Source organism: Bombina bombina, chromosome 4 (genome assembly GCF_027579735.1).
Source record: "Bombina bombina isolate aBomBom1 chromosome 4, aBomBom1.pri, whole genome shotgun sequence".
Classification (NCBI taxonomy): Eukaryota; Metazoa; Chordata; class Amphibia; order Anura; family Bombinatoridae; genus Bombina; species Bombina bombina.
In genome coordinates, this window is record NC_069502.1 from 971,045,679 (window position 1) to 971,069,005 (window position 23,327).

The window sequence follows — 23,327 nt, forward strand, 5'->3', positions numbered from 1 at the left end:
ATTGCTATCTCTTCTGCTGGAAGAGTCTCAGAGCTCTCGGTTTTGCAGTGTGGTTTGCTTCACCTTATCCTTCATGCGGATATGGCGGTCCTGCGTACTAAGTTGGGATTTCTCCCTACAGTGGTTTCGGACAGAAATATTAATCAGGAAATTGTTGTTCCTTCTCTCTGTACCAATCCTTCTTCTCATAAGGAACGTCTGTTGCACAACTTGGATGTTGTGCATGATCTAAAATTCTACCTACAGGTGACTAAGGATGTTTGCAAGTCTTCTGCCCTGTTTGTTTGTTTCTCAGGAAAACGTAAGGGTCAGAAAGCTACTGCTACTTCTCTCTCTCTCTGGTTGAGAAGTATTATTCTTTTTGCTTATGTGACTGCTGGTCAGCAGCCTCCTGAGAGAATTATGGCTCATTCCACGAGGGCTGTTTTCTCATCTTTGACTTTCAAAAATGAAGTTTCTGTGGATCAGATTTGCCAGGCTGCAACTTGGTCCTCTTTGCATACTTTTTCCAAATTTTCCAAAGTTGATACCTTTGCCTCGGCTGAGGCTTCTTGTGGGAGAAAGGTTCTTCAAACGGTGGTGCTTTCTGTTTAGGTCTGCCTGTCTTGTTTTCCCTCCCTAGTCATTCCGTGTCCTCTAGCTTAGGTATTGGTTCCCTCTAGTAATTGATGATGTTGTGGACTCTCTATATCTTAGGAAAGAAAACAAAATTGATGCTTACCTGATAAATGTATTTATTTCCGGATATGGAGAGTCCACAACCCCACCCTTAATTTAAGTTGGTTATTTTTTACTAAACCTCAGGCACCTCTACACTTTTTGTGTTATTCCTTTTCCATTTCCCTTCGGTCGAATGACTGGGGATTATGGGTAGGGGAGTGACACTTAACAGCTTTGCTGTGGTGCTCTTTGCCTCCTCCTGCTGGCCAGGAGTGATATTCCCACTAGTAATTGATGAGATTCTGGACTCTCCATATCCGGAAAGAAAGAAATTTATCAGGTAAGCATAAATTTTGTTTTTTGACCAACAAATGTTTACATCGATGTCAATACAAAGTGAAAAAATAATGAGTGTCCATGAGAAAAAACTAAACACTTATTCTGACTGAATTTTAGAAATGAAAAAGCAGATATTTAGCATATAAAATAACGTTTTTTTGTCTTATCTAGCCCTCACCTGAAATTCAATAACATTACGTTGATTTCAACACATGGCCTACCTGGAAACTACCCCCCTCTTTTTACAAAGAATTGTGGATTTTTAGCTAACAGGTATGTATCATTAACAATGACAAACATATTACAAACATTAAAGGGACAGTCAACACCAGAATTTTTGTTGTTTAAAAAGATAGATAATCCCTTTATTACCCATTCCCCACTTTTGCTTAACCAACAGTTATAATACACGTTTTACCTCTGTAATTACCTTGTATCTAAGCCTCTGCAAAGTGCTCCCTTATTTCAGTTCTTTTGACAGACTTGCATTTTAGCCAATCAGTGCTGACTCCTAGGTATACGTGCGTGAGCTCAATGTTATCTATATGACACACATGAACTAACTGTCGAAATGATTAGAGGCGTTCAAGGTATAAGAAATTAGCATATGAGCCTACCTAGGTTTAGCTTTCAACTAAGAATACCAATAAAACACAGCAAAATTGGTGATAAAAGTAAATTAGAAAGTTGTTTAAAATTACATACCCTATCTGAATCATGAATATTTATTTTGGACTTGAATGTCCCTTTAAAGGGGCTATTTACTGTACTCACCTTTAATGTGCTCACAATAATATATTTACCTGTTGTAATGTTTTCTATTGCTTATGAATAGCTTTAACCTTTTTTTATTTCAAATAGCAGCTTTTTGACTGTGGTAAACACTGTTCTTCATAGCTCATTGTACATAAACAGCTGCTTTTGTAATGAGAAATAATATTCAAGAGAATCGGACCCAAATTCCTAGAGCAATTTCTTTATTATTGCCCTATGCTGAAATGGGCATAGATAACAGAATTAAAGAGACAAGAAATAAAAGAACTAACTTAAAGGGACATTAAAGGGACAATAAACGCAAAAATGAATGTTTCATAATTCTGCTCTATGTTCTTTCATGATTCAGATAGAGCATACAATTTTAAACAACTTTTTAATTTACTTTTATTATAAAATTTGCTTCATTCTCTTGGTATTGTTAGTTGAAGGAGCAGCAATGCACTATTGGGCGCTAACTGAACACATCAGGTGAGCCAGTGAGAAGTGGCAAATATGTGCAGCCACCAATCAACAGTAGCTCCCAATAGTGCATTGCTGCACCTGAGCCTACTTAGGTATGCCTTTCAACAAAGGTTACCAAGAGGACAAGTCTAATTAGATAATATAAGTAAATTGGAAAATGTTTAAAATTGTATGTTCTATCTGAATCATGAAAGAAAAAATGTGGGTTTCATGTCCCTTTAACCTTGTCGGCTGCTTTACCCAGCACGGGAGCGCGCTACATTTAGATCAATGGTACAATCGGGCATGCGTGATCAGACAGCATGCCCGTGACGCACTTTTGAAAAAAACACAGGAGGAGAAGAGGCTGACGAGGTTATACTGGGCATATTTGCTCAATGTGTTTTTTTGTGTTTTTTTAAACCTTTAATATTATGAAAGTAATTTATTTAAACTTTTTTTTTTTAATCATTGATGGAGAAAACACTGTTTTCTAACGGCTAGATTTAGAGTTCTGCGGCCAAAGGGGTGCGTTAGCTACGCATGCTTTTTTCCCCCCGCACCTTTTAAATACCGCTGGTATTTAGAGTTCACAGAATGGCTGCGTTAGGCTCCAAAAAGGGAGCGTACAGGCATATTTACCGCCACTGCAACTCTCAATACCAGCGGTGCTTACGGACGCGGCCAGCTTGAAAAACGTGCTTGTGCACGATTCCCCCATAGGAATCCTAACGCAGCCCCATTGTTTCCTATGGGGAAACACTTCCTAAGTCTGCACCTAACACCCTAACATGAACCCCGAGTCTAAACACCCCTAACCTTACACTTATTAACCCCTAATCTGCCGCCCCCGCTATCGCTAACCCCTGCATTACACTTTTAACCCCTAATCTGCCGCTCCGTACACCGCCGCAACCTACATTATACCTATGTACCCCTAATCTGCTGCCCCTAACACCTCTGACCCCTATATTATATTTATTAACCCCCTAATCTGCCGCCCCCAACGTCGCCGCCACCTACCTACAATTATTAACCCCTAATCTGCTGACCGGACCTCACGATACTATAATAAAGTTATTAACCCCTAATCCGCCTCACTCCCGCCTCAAAAACCCTATAATAAATAGTATTAACCCCTAATCTGCCCTCCCTAACATCGCCGACACCTAACTTAAATTATTAACCCCTAATCTGCCGACCGGACCTCGCTGCTACTCTAATAAATGTATTAACCCCTAAAGCTAAGTCTAACCCTAACACCCCCCTAAGTTAAATATAATTTAAATCTAACGAAATGAATTAAATCTTATTAAATAAATTATTCCTATTTAAAGCTAAATACTTACCTGTAAAATAAACTCTAATATAGCTACAATATAAATAATAATTACATTGTAGCTATTTTAGAATTAATATTTATTTTACAGGCAACTTTGTATTTATTTTAACCAGGTACAATAGCTATTAAAGAGTTAATAACTATTTAATAGCTACCTAGTTAAAATAATTACAAAATTACCTGTAAAATAAATCCTAACCTAAGTTACAATTAAACCCTACACTATCAATAAATAAATTTAATAAACTACCTACAATTATCTACAATTAAAGCTAACACTACACTATCAATAAATTAATTACATACAAATACCTACAAATAAATACAATTAAATAAACTAACTAAAGTACAAAAAAAAAAGAACTAAGTTACAAAAAATAAAAAAATAATTTACAAACATTATAAAAATATTACAACAATTTTAAGCTAATTACACCTACTCTAAGCCCCCTAATAAAATAACAAAGCCCCCCAAAATAAAAAAATGCCCTACCCTATTCTAAAATAAAAATTGAAAAGCTCTTTTACCTTACCAGCCCTTAAAAGGGCCTTTTGCGGGGCATGCCCCAAAGAATTCTGCTCTTTTGCCTGTAAAAAAAAACATACAATACCCCCCCCCCCAACATTACAACCCACCACCCACATACCCCTAATCTAACCCAAACCCCCCTTAAATAAACCTAACACTAAGCCCCTGAAGATCTCCCTACTTTGTCTTCACCACGCCCGGTATCACCGATCCGTCCACAAGAGGCTCCGAAGTCTTCATCCAAGCACAAGCGGGGGCTGAAGAGGTCCATCATCCGGCTGAAGTCTTGATCCAAGCGGGGGCTGAAGAGGTCCATCATCCGGCTGAAGTCTTGATCCAAGCGGGGGCTGAAGAGGTCCATCATCCGGCTGAAGTCTTCTATCAAGCGGCATCTTCAATCTTCTTTCTTCCGGCTCCATCTTCATCCCGCCAACGCGGAACATCCATCCTGGCCGACGACTTCCCGACGAATGACGGTTCCTTTAAGGGACGTCATCCAAGATGGCGTCCCTCAAATTCCGATTGGCTGATAGGATTCTATCAGCCAATCGGAATTAAGGTAGGAAAATTCTGATTGGCTGATGGAATCAGCCAATCAGATTCAAGTTCAATCCGATTGGCTGATCCAATCAGCCAATCAGATTGAGCTTGCATTCTATTGGCTGTTCCGATCAGCCAATAGAATGCAAGCTCAATCTGATTGGCTGATTGGATCAGCCAATCGGATTGAACTTGAATCTGATTGGCTGATTCCATCAGCCAATCAGAATTTTCCTACCTTAATTCCGATTGGCTGATAGAATCCTATCAGCCAATCGGAATTTGAGGGACGCAATCTTGGATGACGTCCCTTAAAGGAACCTTCATTCGTCGGGAGTTCGTCGGCCAGGATGGATGTTCCGCGTCGGCGGGATGAAGATGGAGCCGGAAGAAAGAAGATTGAAGATGCCGCTTGATAGAAGACTTCAGCCGGATGATGGACCTCTTCAGCCCCCGCTTGGATCAAGACTTCAGCCGGATGATGGACCTCTTCAGCCCCCGCTTGGGCTTGGATGAAGACTTCGGAGCCTCTTGTGGACGGATCGGTGATACCCGGCGTGGTGAAGACAAGGTAGGGAGATCTTCAGGGGCTTAGTGTTAGGTTTTTTTAAGGGGGGTTTGGGTTAGATTGGGGGTATGTGGGTGGTGGGTTGTAATGTTGGGGGGGGTATTGTATGGTTTTTTTTTACAGGCAAAAGAGCAGAATTCTTTGGGGCATGCCCCGCAAAAGGCCCTTTTAAGTGCTGGTAAGGTAAAAGAGCTTTTCAATTTTTATTTTAGAATAGGGTAGGGCATTTTTTTATTTTGGGGGCTTTGTTATTTTATTAGGGGGCTTAGAGTTGGTATAATTAGCTTAAAATTGTTGTAATATTTTTATAATGTTTGTAAATTATTTTTTTATTTTTTGTAACTTAGTTCTTTTTTTATTTTTTGTATTTTAGTTAGTTTATTAAAATTGTATTTATTTGTAGGTATTTGTATGTAACTAATTTATTGATAGTGTAGTGTTAGGTTTAATTGTAACTTAGGTTAGGATTTATTGTACAGGTAATTTTGTAATTATTTTAACTAGGTAGCTATTAAATAGTTATTAACTATTTAATAGCTATTGTACCTGGTTAAAATAAATACAAAGTTGCCTGTAAAATAAATATAAATCCTAAAATAGCTACAATATAATTATTCGTTATATTGTAGCTATATTAGGGTTTATTTTACAGGTAAGTATTTAGCTTTAAATAGGATTAATTTATTTAATAAGAAATAATTTATTTAGTTAGATTTAAATTATATTTAACTTAGGGGGGTGTTAGGGTTAGGGTTAGACTTAGCTTTAGGGGTTAATACATTTATAAGAGTAGCGGTGAGGTCCGGTCGGCAGAATAGGGGTTAATAATTGTAGGTAGGTGTCAGCGACGTTGGGGGCGGCAGATTAGGGGTTAATAAATATAATATAGGGGTCGGCGGTGTGCGGTCGGCAGATTAGGGGTTAAAATGTTTTATTAGAGTGGCAGCGATGTGGGGGGGCCTCAGTTTAGGGGTACATTGGTAGTTTATGGGTGTTAGTGTACTTTAGAGCACAGTAGTTAAGAGCTTTATGAACCGGTGTTAGCCCAGAAAGCTCTTAACTCCTGACTTTTTGCTGCGGCTGGAGTTTTGTCTTTAGAGCTCTAACGCTCACTTCAGCCAAGACTCTAAATACCGGCGTTAGGAAGATCCCATTGAAAAGATAGGATACGCAAATGGCGTAGGGGGATCTGCGGTATGGAAAAGTCGCGGCTGGAAAGTGAGCGTTAGACCCTTTCCTGACTGACTCTAAATACCAGCGGTAGCCCAAACACTGGTTTTGACGGCTAATGCAGAACTCTAAATCTAGGCGTAATTTTGCAACACTGATATCATCTTTTATAACAGATGTTAACAATTTTCTTATTGTAAAGTTGTAAGTTACGAGGTTTAAAATATCCACTGTACTGAATAAGGATTGTCTTTGCTTAATAGTGGCATAAAAATGTATTTATTTATTTTTTTATTATCATAAAGAGTTTATTTAAAAAGAAAATGTATTTAAAATAATTTACTGTGAGAGGTTTACTATGTTTTTAAACATAAAGATTAAAAAAATATTTTAACAACCTCGTAATATATTTCTATTGCTGTAAGAATATGGTGATATGGTTTAGATATTATAAATTGCCATTATTAAAAACACGATTTAATTAAAAACCTGTACAAAAGACCTCAGTCGCCAATAAACAAGCTTGAACAGCAAACATCATTTTTGATTGTGATGACACGATTGTCGACAGAAATTTCATTAGAAAGACTAAAGTACTGTCAATTACAATCAGAAAAATGAAATGAAAAATAGATTATAAGAACATGATTGCTAAACACCATTTCTATATATTGTGGTTGTAATCTATTTTCTGCATTTTCTACTGCATTCTGTAAATTTCTGTCCTGATCACTACTGAGGGACTATACAATAGCAATAAATATAGATTTAATAAATCTGCACCATATTGTGAAAACTGTGTTTATATACAATTTTGGAGTTGACTTTTGATAAAGGTGGTCAGAGTCTACAAGCCTTTACCTGTGGGATTAAATTCCTGACCACTAGGAGGACTCAAGATACCAAGAACATTTAACTCCTTTTACTTCCTTGTCACCCCAGTTTTCTTTTTGCCCTCCACAGGAGAAGGTGAAAATTGCAAGGTGCTCTAGAGTCTTTGTTGACAGGGGTTCTTAGACTGACTTGAGAACCATTATTAATCTCACAGAGCCAGGAATAGGACAGAGGGTGTATGAGGGTACTTGGCAGTGAGAGTAATTCTTCTGCTTTGAGTTTTGTTACTAGCCTGCCACAGGTGTTGCTAGAACTTTCCACTTCTTGGGCAAACACAAATGTGCAAGACACCAACTTGATCTCCTTTACACACTTTTACTAAATGTTATCATTTTGATGCTTATGCTTCCTCCAATACCCTTTAATTTATAATATATACTTTACCCATTAATTGATAATATATTCCAATGACACATAAACATATTAACTTTCAATCAGGAGTAATAACTAAAACAAGAATGTTGCTTGTTTTCTAAGTCCATTCAATATATATTCTAATGTATTTTAATTAAAGTTGTTTTGTCTTTTAGTCATCCTCTAACTAATGCTATTATATACTGTATATTATTTATATGTTCCTTAAAAGTATAAGGTTTTTTAATTGCAAAGCCATACAAGTGGGATTGCACAGAATTCATGCCAATTCTCCTTTTTTAATGAATAATGTATATTTGAATATCTATTTAAACTCCAGTGATTAGGATAACTCAGACAAAATATATAGTATATTATTAATCGTTTCCATGTTATCTTTGTAGGCATGCCAGGTATGCACTAAAACTCCAAGAAACAGAGAGCATAAAAACTTTTTATTTTAATTGTTACCTCTGTCTTAAAGGGACATGTTATCCAAATCCCGAATCACTTGAAAGTGATGCAGCACATTTGTAAGCTGAACATGAACATATCTATGTAAAAAATAATATATTTTACCTCAAAATGTCATCAGTGGCCACCAGGCCACATCCCATTCTTAAAGGACTTTAAGCATCCATTCTGGACATAAGCATTCATCTGGCATACGCAAACACAGTCACTTTTTTTGCCTCCAGACTTTAAAGGGACATAAAACCCAAATGTTTATTTCCTGATTCAGATAGAGAATAGAATTTTAAACAACTTTCCAATTTACTTCAATTATCTCATTTGCTTCATTCTTTAGATATCCCTTTTTTTAAAAATAGCAATGCACATAGGTGAGCCAATCACATTAGGCATCTATGTGCAGCTACTAAGCCTATTTAGCTATGCTTTTCAACAAAGGATATCAAGAGAATAAAGAAAATTAGAAAATAGAAGTTAATTGTAAAGTTTTTTAAAATTGCATGCTCTTTCTAAATCATGAAATAAATAATTTGTGTTTCATGTCCGTTTAAGTAAGTTTACTATTAAAACTTATGAGATCATGGTGAAATCCCATAAGATCACAGTAAAGCAAAGTGTGGGCTCTGCATTGATGATGCTGATAGGCTGTTGATTTTTTTCACCATACAGATGACCGTAAAATAGTATCTGAAGGATAACCGATCACTTAGCACTTACTTTGGTGAGCTGAATACATTTTTAGGTAAAATATCTTTATTTTTTACAAAGAAATATTGATGTGATATTTTCTTGTTATCTTTTTATAGATATTCTTCATTGCTTTCAACCATGTCCCTTTAAAAATCACATATATTCTTCATATGTTGATTTAGTGGAACACATTAGTTACTTTTATAGTTGATTATTGGGCCAATTAAGATATTTAGTGATATCACATAATACTGACGGCAGTTAGAACCATTTCTGGCTGTGCCTTCTGTTGAGGTATGGCCCTTTGCTAGTAAACACTATTTGATTTCAGATATGTCAGTGGAGTAACAGTGCTTGATTATGAATAATCTGTTGCTATAAGCTTTTGGAAAGCTCACCGCGAGACAACAGACTTCACCCACTAGGAGACCTCTACCAGCTCACCAGATGTCTAATTAATGCCTGCTGTCAGCTGCTAAAATGCCACTTATGCGTTTTCTCTCTTCACAGCTACTGTTATAATGATAAAGATTATGCGCTGATGTCACTTCGATCCTGGGTTAATGTTGTAGTTGGTAAAATGACTGACATAGACAGAGCTGCCAAGTATGTGATTGTTTCCAATGATCGAAAAGTGCCATATGACCATCTCATTCTGTGTACTGGGCAACAGTATCAGGTAAGTTTGCATTATGTTCTGTTGCTTGTAATAAATTGCTACATCATTTGCAGTTCGAAAAAAATTAAAATAAGGAAATATTTATTGATGTTAATTTTCGGCTCTGCAAAAATATTGAAGCTATAAAAATAGTAGGAATGTTAAAAAAAATGTATCTCTAAAGGGAAATATAACCAACTTTAATCTAATACTTTTGGGACAAGAGTAAATTTAAGGGATATAAAGCCCCAAAATGTTCTTTTGTGATTCAGACAGAGCATACAATTTTAGAAAGAAGTTTCCAATTTACTTCTATAATTAAATTTGCTTTGTTACCATGCTATTCTTTGTTGAAGAGATATCTAGTTACGTGTCTAGATCACTACATGGCAGGAAATAGTACTGCCAGTGCTCTTGCTAATGAATAACATTTTTGTAAAACTGTTGCCATTTAATGCTTCAGACACATGCACGCTCCTGAGCTTAAAGGGACAATCCGATCAAAATTTAAATGCTCATAGACGAATTACATCTTTTAATAGAAACATATTTGTAATATACATGTATTTGCAAAAATAATTCTAATAAATGTTATCACAGTTATTTTTCTCTGCACATGCATGTGAAGCATAGCTAGATATTCTCAGTGCACCAGCATTTTAAATACTTCAGTTGCTCAGAGCGCCAGTGGGGCTTGTATCATGTCAGCCATTAACAAATTGAGTCATTACCAGATAGTACAAGCACCTTAGGCTTTCTGAGCGAGTGCTGTGTTTAAAATGCTGGTGCACGGTGCATACTTAAATACACTTTTGAAACAGCAAAAATGCTTCTAATTAAAGCTATAGCTATATGTTACAAAAATGCTTCTATTCAAAAGTGAAATGTGTGCATATAGATTCCAATTTTGACTGGAATGTCCCTTTAACTCCCTGCTTTTCAACAAAATATACCAAGAGAATGAAGAAGATTAGATAAATAGAAGTACGTTAGAAAGTTGTTTAAAAATTTATGCTCTATCTGCAAGAAAAATTGGGGTTATATGTCCTTTTACAATTTTCTTAAATTAAAAAAAAAAAGAAAAGAAATATGTGGTTAAGATGTCATTTAAAAAAGTAGTTAATGTGTTATTAAAGTGCAAAAAGAAAATGCTTGAAAATGTTACAGCAGGGCTAGCCATGAGGGCCACAGGCCCTATATTGTAGGAGCCTTAGAGGTACATGAAACCCACACTTTTTCTTTCAAGATTCAGACAGAGAATACAATTTTAAACAACTTTCTAATTTACTTCTAGTATCTAATCTGTATCATTTGTTGAAGGAGCAGCAATGCACTACTAGTTTCTAACTGAAGACATAGGTGAGCCAATCACATTCAATATATATATGCAGCCACCAATCAACAGCTAGAACCTAGGTTCTCTGCTGCTCATGAACTTGCCTAGATAAAGCTTTCAGCAAATGATAACAAGAGAAGGAAGCAACTTAAATAATAGAAGTTAAATTGGAAAGTTGTTTCAAATTGTATTCTCTATCTGAATCATGAAAGAAAAATTTTGGGTTTCATGTCCCTTTAAGGGCCGCATATAAATGTATGATTATTAAACACAGATATATACTTTGTAAGAAATATTCAGTGGCACAGGGGATTTAGTGAAGATTGCAGAGTATTCTCATCTTCTGTTTTCCCCTTTTTGAGGGCTCTTTAGAGTTGTGGCCACCCAGGCCACACATTTTTATTTCTGCCTTTTACTGGAGCCACAAAATCTATGGCACATATTCTTAATTCTGCTTTTTCCCTAGAGCCCCAAAGACTAGTGCAGAGGGCCACATAAGGCCCTTGGGCCTGCCAGTTGGCCACCCTTGTCTTGCAGCATTTTATTATGGCAATATTGTTTGCACTGTTATTGATCTATAATGATTTTATACAGAAAAAAATCACCATTAAATTCTATGGGGATTGTTGAAGATAATTAATTTGATAAGCTTTTTTAAAGGATTGTGATCGACCCCTATGTGTTTAACCTCTTAAACGGGATTAAATACATAGTTAACCCCTTAAGGACCAGGCATTTCAGACTAAAACTTCCCCAAAAGACCAGAGCATTTACACAGAAATAGAGCCTTGGTTTTTTTTATTTACCTTTCAAAACTATATATATACATTTTAGTAGACAACCCAAAGTATTGATCTAGGCCCATTTTGGTATATTTCATGCCACCATTTTACAGCCAATGCGATCAAATAAAAAAATTGTTTTCACAAACTTTAGGATTCTCACTGAAATTATTTACATACCGCTTGTGCAATCATGCCACAAATGATTGTAAAACCTTCTCTGGGATCCCCTTTGTTTAGAAATAGCAGACATACATGGCCGTGCCATTGCTTTTTGGTAATTAGAAGGTCGCTAATTGCAGCTGCGCGCCATACTTTTGTTATTCCTAGCAGTGAAGGGGTTAATCAGGTAGCCTGATCCCCTGATCCCTCCCAAACAGCCCTCTTCCCTCACTCACCCCCCACTGGTCACCCCATCTTAGGTACTGGCAGACAGTCTGCCAGTATGCGGTTTAGACCTTTTTTTTTTATTACTATTATTATTATTTTCTTCAGTGTATGATTACCCCCTTACCTTCCCACCTCCCTGATCCCTCCCGAAAAGCTCTCTAATCCTCCCCCCTCTAACTAATTTCCGCAATCTTATGTACCCAGTTTTCTATAATTTTTCCTTTCTATTTAATAAAAAAAATAAAAAAAAATCTTTTGTATAGGTGCCTCCCCATCATTTACCTCACCTCCCCCTCCAAGACTGTTTCCCTACCCTCTATGTCCCCCCTCCACTCTAGGACCCCCCCCTCTCCCTCCCTCCCGGTCCCACCCGTTTCCGCCCCTCCTAACTCTCCCACACCACCAATGATTGGCACCACTGCTACCAGATGCAGAAAGGGACACAGAATGTCTCTCTCTGCATCAATAACTCTGCAACTCTATTTCTGCACCGCCCCACTTGTGGGGCATGCAGTAATAGTGCAATCTCGCTACTGATAGTGAGATGGCGGCAGAGAGAGTCCCAGGACAGCAGGCACTGGTCCTTAAGGGGTTAAAGTTAACTCCCGAGCAGAATTGCTCATGTAGTTAAACTGAGAATCATTGTGCTACTGGAAGCTAGCTGAACACATCTGATGAAGCAATGACAAAAGACAATGCAACCACCAATCACTTGCTGGCTTCCAGTAGTGAAATGCTGGTGCTGAGGATATGTACATATGCTTTTAAACAAAGGATGCCAAGAAAATGAAGTCAAGTTAATAATAGAAATGAATTAAAAGTGTCTTATAATGACATGTTCTATCTGAATCACGCAAGCTTCATTTTGACTTTCCTATCCCTTTAAGACCTTAGCTGGGGTAAAAAGTATATTCCTCAGTAGATGATAGGAGTTTTTGAGACAAAACACAATGTCACAAACCACAATGTTGCCATGTAAATCTCATATCTAGTAATTCTGTGTGACCTTTCTTTGGCCATATTGGTCAATAGTAATAATAACTGTATCACTTGCTTCAGCGGCTTGACTCTAAGGCCTAGATTACAAGAGGAGCGCTAATTTAATGTGCGCCAGTAAACAGGCAAATTAGCCTGTTTACGGGTGCACGTTAAATAAACAGCCATTACACTTGGCTGGATAATGCTACCGCAAGCTCGCGGTAATAATTAGCGCTCCGAAAATTAACGAGGTTAGACCTCAGGTTAATTTTAAAAATGTCCCCCAATTGCCCTCTAAAATAAACAGTTGTGTCCCATGTTATTAATAAAAACTATGACTATCTTTATTTTTTAAAATTATAACTGCACAAAGCAGATTTAAGGGGTTAAAGTGTGCAGATGTAAGGTGTTAGAAAAAAAAAGACACTGAAAAGTGCATTTACATTGCGGTCTATGGGAAATACTCAAAATATATACAGGTATGTATATATTCAGATACATATATATTTGCACTTTCTAGATACAGGACAAGAAAAAAGTGCAGGCACTGCCGGAGGTTCCTTAAAACAATGATGCTTTATTTGAACAAAGTTTAAAAAATAAACAGCTACATCCGCTGTAAAGAGTGCTTATATAAAAAAGGTACAAAAAGATAAGGTACAAGGCTGGGGTATTTAGACACGAAAAATGTCTGACTAGTTTTGAGTCCTCTCAGGGCTCTATGAATAAGAGTCCTGAGAGGACTCGAAACTAGTCAGACATTTTTCGCGTCTAAATACCCCAGCCTTGTACCTTATCTTTTTGTACCTTTTTTATATAAGCACTCTTTACAGCGGATGTAGCTGTTTATTTTTTAAACTTTGTTCAAATAAAGCATCATTGTTTTAAGGAACCTCCGGCAGTGCCTGCACTTTTTTCTTGTCCTGTATCTAAATAGTGGCTGGGTTTCGCCACTGATACGGCACTCCGTTGGCTCACCATGGAAAGACTACACTGAAACCGGCATCACTTCCGGTTACCTCGCCAGGCTCGCAGACGCTGCCAGGAACGCCGCTCTTCCATGTCTCACATATTTGCACTTTCTTTCATGTAATTGGCAAGAGTCCATGAGCTAGTGACGTATGGGATATACAATCCTACCAGGAGGGGCAAAGTTTCCCAAACCTCAAAATGCCTATAAATACACCCCTCACCACACCCACAATTCAGTTTTACAAACTTTGCCACCCACAATTCAGTTTTACAAACTTTGCCTCCCTATGGAGGTGGTGAAGTAAGTTTGTGCTTGATTTTCTTCTGTGATATGCGCTTCTCAGCATTTTGAAGCCCGATTCCTCTCAGAGTACAGTGAATGTCAGAGGGATGTGAAGAGAGTATTGCCTATTGATTTTATGGTTTTCCTCGCGGGAAATCTTTTCAAAGGTTCTCTGTTATCGGTCATAGAGATTCATCTCCTACCTCCCTTTTCAGATCGACGATATACTTTCATATTCCATTACCTCTACTGATAACTGTTTCAGTACTGGTTTGGCTATCTGCTATATGTTGATGGGTGTCTTTCGGTAAGTATGTTTTCATTACTTAAGACACTCTCAGCTATGGTTTAGCACTTTATGTATTAATGTAAAGTTCTAAATATATGTCCCACTTCACATTCAGTGTTTGATCTGTTCCTCCGGGCTGCAGTAGTTAGAGGAACCTCTTACAATTTAAAATACAAAATCAAAACAAAAGCAATACATAAAGCTATCTGAAAATCTCAAACCCTATGCATACGTATGCAGACTAGAACAATGCAAGACTATAGGATAACATATATGAAAATCATGCACAAAATGTCTAAATACAAGACACTACTAAATTATCCTAAATGTCAGACATATATATAGCATACTATATACAAAATGAACAAGAAACTTATCAGTCCATTTTCACTGTTTGGTGTAAGTATGAAAGCCATATACTGATAATACATAGCATGTGTCGGTAGATAATCGACCGCAACAGAATCTGCTGCACACTAGGTCAAAAAACCGATCCACAATTTGTATAATGTTAAGACAGTACTTATCTTCCAAAGTAAAGTTGCGATGGTGCTTTTTCCTTGCTGATCCGTAATTCCTCGGCGTGTGACGTAATCCCCAATGGGGGTGGTCAGCTCGTCACTGCAGCTCCAATTGGTTCCTAGTACCTGAAACTGTATCCATTGGTCCAGGAAAGAACCAAGAGAGAGTGGACCAACCGCAACTCTGTATCTCCTTGTCAGGACACCCACGATCGGTATCAGGCTCTCATATTGACAAGTGAAAGTACTTGGGAAATAAAGCACCTACTTTTTATAAGCTGTCCTCAGGCTCCAAGAGTCGATTCCTAAAGTCAGTTCACAGATACAGCATCCAAGTGCTATCGTTTCAGCGCATATGCACAGCTCCCAGGCTTGTTCTGTTCATTAGGATACTTTCAAGGACAGCAGTATAGGCTTATTTAATGCTGGATTGAGACTTCCGCTTTAATGTGTCACCACAAACAAACCTCAGACAGTATTTAGCTTATCCAAGGTGTAATACACATAGTGGATGCTGTATCTGTGAACTGACTTTAGGAATCGACTCTTGGAGCCTGAGGACAGCTTATAAAAAGTAGGTGCTTTATTTCCCAAGTACTTTCACTTGTCAATATGAGAGCCTGATACCGATCGTGGGTGTCCTGACAAGGAGATACAGAGTTGCGGTTGGTCCACTCTCTCTTGGTTCTTTCCTGGACCAATGGATACAGTTTCAGGTACTAGGAACCAATTGGAGCTGCAGTGACGAGCTGACCACCCCCATTGGGGATTACGTCACACGCCGAGGAATTACGGATCAGCAAGGAAAAAGCACCATCGCAACTTTACTTTGGAAGATAAGTACTGTCTTAACATTATACAAATTGTGGATCGGTTTTTTGACCTAGTGTGCAGCAGATTCTGTTGCGGTCGATTATCTACCGACACATGCTATGTATTATCAGTATATGGCTTTCATACTTACACCAAACAGTGAAAATGGACTGATAAGTTTCTTGTTCATTTTGTATATAGTATGCTATATATATGTCTGACATTTAGGATAATTTAGTAGTGTCTTGTATTTAGACATTTTGTGCATGATTTTCATATATGTTATCCTATAGTCTTGCATTGTTCTAGTCTGCATACGTATGCATAGGGTTTGAGATTTTCAGATAGCTTTATGTATTGCTTTTGTTTTGATTTTGTATTTTAAATTGTAAGAGGTTCCTCTAACTACTGCAGCCCGGAGGAACAGATCAAACACTGAATGTGAAGTGGGACATTTAAATAAAGAAATTGGATTGTTTCAAAATAACTTTTCGTGTGCTTTTTTATCCCTTGCTTTTTTTGGGACATTTACAAATGTCCCAATATGTGTCTATCTTTTCTGTTGTTTAAATTTATTATTCAAGGGTAGCACCGAATATTAAATATACAGCAATATTTTCTACTCTCTCTATTTTTCAATTTTTTTCTAAATATATGTATTGTACTTATATTTGCCATGAGTCAGGTTTATGTATATTTCCTTTTGCAGACTATCAGTTTCAAAATTGGGAAAAACATATTTAGGAAGTTATTTTTTCTTACCTGGGGTATAGTCTTTTCTTCGAAATTGACTGTTTTCATTAATTTTCGCGGGCAAAATTAGGCTCGCGAGTCCGCAAAATGCTGATATTTATTGTGTCATTCTTGGTGCGGGATTTTTTTTGGCGCGAAGGTATGTTCGGTGACGCAAATTCGTCATTTCCGGCATCTTAGTTGACGCCAGGTTTCCTTGCACAAGGTTGTGTCTGCCATGACGCGAGTTGCGTAATTTCTGGATGTTGTTAGCGCCAAAAAATTTCATTTTGCGTTGTGCGTCATACTTGGCGCCAAATTATTTACTTAAATCCCACTTCCTATATGCCCCTTGCCTTTTTCTATGCTCAGAGGGCTATGCTGTTTGAATTTTTTTTTTCCCTTTCCTGAAACTGCCATATAAGGAAATTGATCATTTTGCTTTATATGTTGTTTCTTTCTCTTACATTTGCAAGATGTATTAATTTGATCCTGTCTCAGAAACGACTGTTGGATTCCTGCTGCCTGAAAACAGTTCTACCAAAGATAAGAGTTACTGTTGTAAGTTAGCTGAGATTATATCTCCAGCTGTGGTATGTAATAGTTGTCATGATAAGCTTTTACATGCAGAGAATGTATCCATCAGTACTAGTACAATGCCTGTTGTTCCTTCAACATCTAATCTACATGATATCCCTGTGAATATAAAAGATTTTATTGCTGATGTGATTCAGAAGGCTTTGTCTGCTATTCCGCCTTCTAATAAACGTAAAAGGTCTTTTAAAACTTCTCATAAAGTTGATGAAATTTCAAATGACTGACAACATACTGAATTATCCTCCTATGATGAGGATCTATCTGATTCAGAAGATCCTACCTCAGATATTGACACTGACAAATGTACTTATCTCTTTAAGATGGAGTATATTCGTTCTTTGTTAAAAGAGGTGTTGATTACTTTAGATATCGAGGAAACTAGTCCACTTGATACTAAAACTAGTAAACGTTTAAATTCTGTTTATAAACCTCCTGTGGTTACTCCAGAGGTTTTTCCAGTTCCTGATGCTATTTCGGATATGATTTCAAAGGAATGGAATAGGCCTGGTACTTTTATTCCTTCTTCTAGGTTTAAAAAATTGTATCCTTTGCCAGCAGTTAGATTGGAGTTTTGGGAAAAAATCCCCAAAGTTGATGGGGCTATTTCTACTCTTGCCAAACGTACTATTATCCCTATGGAAGATAGTACTTCCTTTAAGGACCCTTTAGATAGGAAACTTGAATCTTATCTAAGGAAAGCTTATTTATATTATGGCTATCTTCTCAGGCCTGCCATTTCTATGGCTGATGTTGCAGCTACATCAACTTTTTGGTTGGAAAGCTTAGCGCAACAGGAAACAGACCCTGAATTGTCTAGCATTGTTGGCTTGCTTCAACATGCTAATCATTTTATCTGTGATTCCATTTTTGATATCTTCAAAATTGATGTTAGATCTATGTCTTTAGCTATTTTAGCTAGAAGAGCTTTGTGGCTCAAATATTGGAATGCTGACATGGTATGTAAGTCTAGATTACTATCTCTGTCTTTCCAAGGTAACAATTTGTTTGGTTCTCAGTTGGATTCGATTATTTCAACTGTCACTGAGGGGAAGGGAGTTTTTTTACCTCAGGATAAGAGATCTAAGGGTAAATCTAAAGCTTCTAATAGTTTTCGTTCTTTTCCACAGAATAAGGAACAGAAAGCCAATCCTTCCCCCAAAGAATCTGGTTCCAATTGGAAACCTTCTTCAAGTTGGAATAAATCCAAGCCGTTTAAGAAACCAAAGCCAGCCTCCAAGTCTGCATGAAGGTACAGCCCTCATGACAGCTCAGCTGGTGGGGGGCAGATTAAAAAAATGTCCAAGCCATTTGGGCGGATTCTGTCCAAAATCAATGGATTCAGAGTATTGTCTCTCAAGGGTATCGCATAGGATTCAGAGTAAGACCTCCTGTGAGGAGATTTTTTCTCTCACACGTCCCAGCAAATCCAGTGAAGGCTCAGGCTTTTCTGAAGTGTGTTTCAGATCTAGTGCTTTCAGGGGTAATCATACCAATTCCGTTTCAGGAACAGGGTCTGGGGTTTTATTCAAATCTGTTCATTGTCCCAAAGAAAGAAAATTTATTCAGGCCAGTTCTGGATCTGAAAATTTTGAATCGTTTTGTAAGAGTGCCAACTTTCAAAATGGTGACTGTAAGGATTATTCTGCCTTTTGTTCAGCAAGGTCATTATATGTCCACGATAGACTTACAGCGTGCATATCTTCATTTTCCGATTCATCCAAACCACTATCGGTTGCTGAGATTCTCTTTTCTGGACAAGCATTACCAAATGGTCGCTCTTCCATTTGGCCTAGCGACAGCTCCAAGAATCTTTTCGAAGGTTCTAGGTGCCCTACTTTCTGTAATCATAGAACAGGGTATTGCGGTGTTTCCTTATTTGGACGATATCTTGGTACTAGCTCAGTCTTTACATTCTGCTGAATCTCACACAAATCAACTAGTGTTGTTTCCTCAAAGACATGGTTAAAGGATCAATTTACCAAAGAGTTCCTTGATTCCTCAGACAAGGGTCACCTTTTTATGTTTCCAGATAGATTCAATGTCCATGACTCTAACAGACAAGAGACGAATACAATTGGTTTCAGCTTGTCGGAACCTTCGGTCTCAATCATTCCCTTCAGTAGCTATGTGCATGGAAGTTTTAGGGTTCATGACTGCAGCATCGGACGCGATCCCCTTTGCTTGTTTTCATATGAGACCTCTCCAGCTTTGTATGCTGAATCAATGGTGCAGGGATTATACAAATATATCACAATTAATATCCTTAAATCCCAATGTTCGACTCTCTCTGACTTGGTGGTTAGATCACCATCGTATAGTTTAAGGGGCCTCTTTTGTTCGTCCAACCTGGACTGTGATCACAACAGATGCAAGTCTTTCAGGTTGGGGAGCCGTCTGGGCATCTCTGACAGCACAAGGGGTTTGGAAATCTCAAGAGGCGAGGTTACCAATCAATTTTTTAGAACTCTGTGCTATTTTCAGGGCTCTTCAGGTTTGACCTCTGTCGAAGAGAGAACCGTTCAGACAACATCACAATTGACTATATCACAACTGTGGCATATGTCAATCATCAGGGTGGGACTCACAGTCCCCTAGCTATGAAAGAAGTATCTTGGATACTTTCTTGGGTGGAATCCAGCTCTTGTCTAATTTCTGCGGTACATATCCCAAGTGTAGGCAATTGGGAAGCGGATTATCTCAGCCGTCAGACTTTACATCCGGGGGAGTGGTCACTCCATCCAGATGTATTTTTTCAGATTGTTCAGATGTGGGGTCTTCCTGAAATAGATCTGATGGCTTCACATCTAAACAAGAAACTTCCCAGGTACCTGTCTAGGTCCAGGGATCCTCAGGCGGAATTGGTGGATGAGTTAGCAGTACCTTGGTTTTACCAACCTGCTCATATCTTCCTGCCTCTAGTTCTTCTTCCAAGAGTGATCTCCAAGATCATCATGGAACAATTGTTTGTGTTTCTGGTAGCACCAGCATGGCCTCACAGGTTCTGGTATGCGGATCTTGTCGGGATGTCCAGTTGCCAACCTTAGCCACTAATTTTAAGACCAGACCTTCTGTCTTAAGGGCCGTTTTTCCATCAGGATCTCAAATCATTAAATTTGAAGGTATGGAAATTGAATGTTTAGTGCTTAGTCATAGAGGTTTCTCTGACTCAGTGATTGATACTATGTTACAGGCTCATAAATCTGTCTCTAGGAAGATTTATTATCGAGTTTGGAAGAGTTTGGTGTTCTTCTCATAAATTTTCCTGGCATTCTTTTAGAATTCCTAGAATTTTACAGTTTCTTCAGGATGGTTTGGATAAAGGTTTGTCTGCAAGTTCCTTGAAGGGACAAATCTCTTCTCTTTCTGTTTTATTTCACAGAAAGATTGCTAAACTTCCTGATATTCACTGTTTTGTACAGGCCTTGGTCCGTATCAAGCCTATCATTAGATCAATCTCTCCTCCTTGGAGACTTAATTTGGATTTGAAGGCTTTACAGGCTCCTCCATTTGAGCCTATGCATTCTTTGGACATTAAACTACTTTTCTCCAACATTGGTGTGTCCGGTCCACGGCGTCATCCTTACTTGTGGGATATTCTCTTCCCCAACAGGAAATGGCAAAGAGTCCCAGCAAAGCTGGTCACATGATCCCTCCTAGGCTCCGCCCACCCCAGTCATTCTCTTTGCCGTTGCACAGGCAACATCTCCACGGAGATGGTTAAGAGTTTTTTGGTGTTTAAATGTAGTTTTTATTCTTCTATCAAGTGTTTGTTATTTTAAAATAGTGCTGGTATGTACTATTTACTCTGAAACAGAAAAGGATGAAGATTTCTGTTTGTAAGAGGAAGATGATTTTAGCAGACAGTAACTAAAATCGGTTGCTGTTTCCACATAGGACTGTTGAGATGAAGTAACTTCAGTTGGGGGAAACAGTTAGCAGACTTTTCTGCTTAAGGTATGACTAGCCATATTTCTAACAAGACTGTGTAATGCTGGAAGGCTGTCATTTCCCCTCATGGGGACCGGTAAGCCATTTTCTTAGTCAAAAACAAACAGAATAAAGGGCTTATTATGGGCTAAAAAACTGGTAGACATTTTTATGGGCTAAATCGATTGCTTTATTTGTGCATATTATTCAGATTTAGGCTAATAATTGGCATTTATAAGTCAGGGGGCCTTTCTAGTCATAGACTGAGCCTCATTTTCGCGCCATTAATGCGCAGTTGTTTTTTGAGAGCAGGGCATGCAGATGCATGTGTGAGGATCTAAGAATCTCTGAAAAAGCTTTTAGAAGGCGTCATTTGGTATCGTATTCCCCTCAGGGCTTGGTTGGGTCTTAGCAAAGACTATATCTGGGACTGTATAGGGGTTAAATTGAAAAACGGCTCCGGTTCCGTTATTTTAAGGGTTAAAGCTCTGAAATTTGGTGTGCAATACTTTTAAGGCTTTAAGACACTGTGGTGAAATTTTGGTAATTTTTGAACAATTCCTTCATACTTTTTCACATATTCAGTAATAAAGTGTTTTCTGTTTGAAATTTAAAGTGACAGTAACGGTTTTATTTTAAAACGTTTTTTGTGCTTTGTTGACAAGTTTAAGCCTGTTTAACATGTCTGTACCTTCAGATAAGCTATGTTCTATATGTATGAAAGCCAATGTGTCTCCCCATTTAAATGTATGTGATAATTGTGCCATAGCGTCCAAACAAAGTAAGGACAGTACTGCCACAAATAATGATATTGCCCAAGATGATTCCTCAAATGAGGGGAGTAAACATGATAGTACATCATCTCCTACTGTGTCTACACCAGTTTTGCCCATGCAGGAGACCCCTAGTACATCTAGTGCGCCAATACTTATTACCATGCAACAATTAACGGCTGTAATGGATAACTCCATGGCAAATCTTTTATCCAAAATGCCTACTTATCAGAGAAAGCGCGATTGCTCTGTTTTAAACACTGAAGAGCAAGAGGACGCTGATGATAATTGTTCTGTCATACCCTCACACCAATCTGAAGGGGCCATGAGGGAGGTTTTGTCTGAGGGAGAAATTTCAGATTCAGGAAAAATTTCTCATCAAGCTGAACCTGATGTTGTGACATTTAAATTTAAATTAGAACATCTCCGCGTACTGCTTAAGGAGGTGTTATCTACTCTGGATGATTGTGACAATTTGGTAATTTCAGAGAAATTATGCAAGATGGACAGGTTCCTAGAGGTTCCGGTGCCCCCCGACGCTTTTCCTATACCCAAGCGGGTGGCGGACATAGTAAATAAAGAGTGGGAAAAGCCCGGCATACCTTTTGTTCCTCCCCCTATATTTAAGAAATTATTTCCTATGGTCGACCCCAGAAAGGACTTATGGCAGACAGTCCCCAAGGTCGAGGGGGCAGTTTCTACTCTAAACAAACGCACTACTATTCCTATCGAAGATAGTTGTGCTTTCAAAGATCCTATGGATAAAAAATTGGAAGGTTTGCTTAAAAAGATTTTTGTACAGCAAGGCTACCTTCTACAACCAATTTCATGCATTGTTCCTGTCACTACGGCAGCGTGGTTCTGGTTCGAGGAACTAGAAAAGTCGCTCAGTAGAGAAACTCCATATGAGGAGGTTATGGACAGAGTTCACGCACTTAAATTGGCTAACTCTTTTATTTTAGATGCCGCTTTGCAATTAGCAAAATTAGCGGCGAAAAATTCAGGGTTTGCTATCGTGGCGCGCAGAGCGCTTTGGCTAAAGTCTTGGTCAGCGGATGTGTCATCCAAGACAAAATTGCTTAACATTCCTTTCAAAGGTAAAACTTTTTTTGGACCTGATTTGAAAGAGATTATTTCAGACATCACTGGGGGAAAGGGCCACGCCCTTCCACAGGATAGGTCTTTTAAGGCTAAAAATAAACCTAATTTTCGTCCCTTTCGCAGAAATGGACCAGCCTCTAATTCTGCATCCTCTAAGCAAGAGGGTAATGCCTCACAACCCAAACCAGCCTGGAAACCAATGCAAGGCTGGAACAAGGGTAAGCAGGCCAAGAAGCCTGCCACTGCTAACAAAACAGCATGAAGGAGTAGCCCCCGATCCGGGACCGGATCTGGTGGGGGGCAGACTTTCTCTCTTTGCTCAGGCTTGGGCAAGAGATGTTCAGGATCCTTGGGCGCTAGAAATAGTTTCTCAAGGTTATCTCCTGGAATTCAAGGAACT

General features: G+C 38.3%; 1 protein-coding gene across 1 annotated transcript in view; it reads left to right on the plus strand.

The window, feature by feature from the left end:
• CFAP61 (cilia and flagella associated protein 61) overlaps nucleotides 1–23,327 on the plus strand; it is an 854,500-nt gene that overhangs the window by 515,099 nt on the left and 316,074 nt on the right. Inside the window, exons 18-19 of the mRNA XM_053712009.1 lie at nucleotides 1,171–1,272; nucleotides 9,286–9,454. Of these exons, the coding sequence (XP_053567984.1) occupies nucleotides 1,171–1,272; nucleotides 9,286–9,454 (271 nt within the window). The remainder of the gene's footprint in view (nucleotides 1–1,170; nucleotides 1,273–9,285; nucleotides 9,455–23,327) is intronic.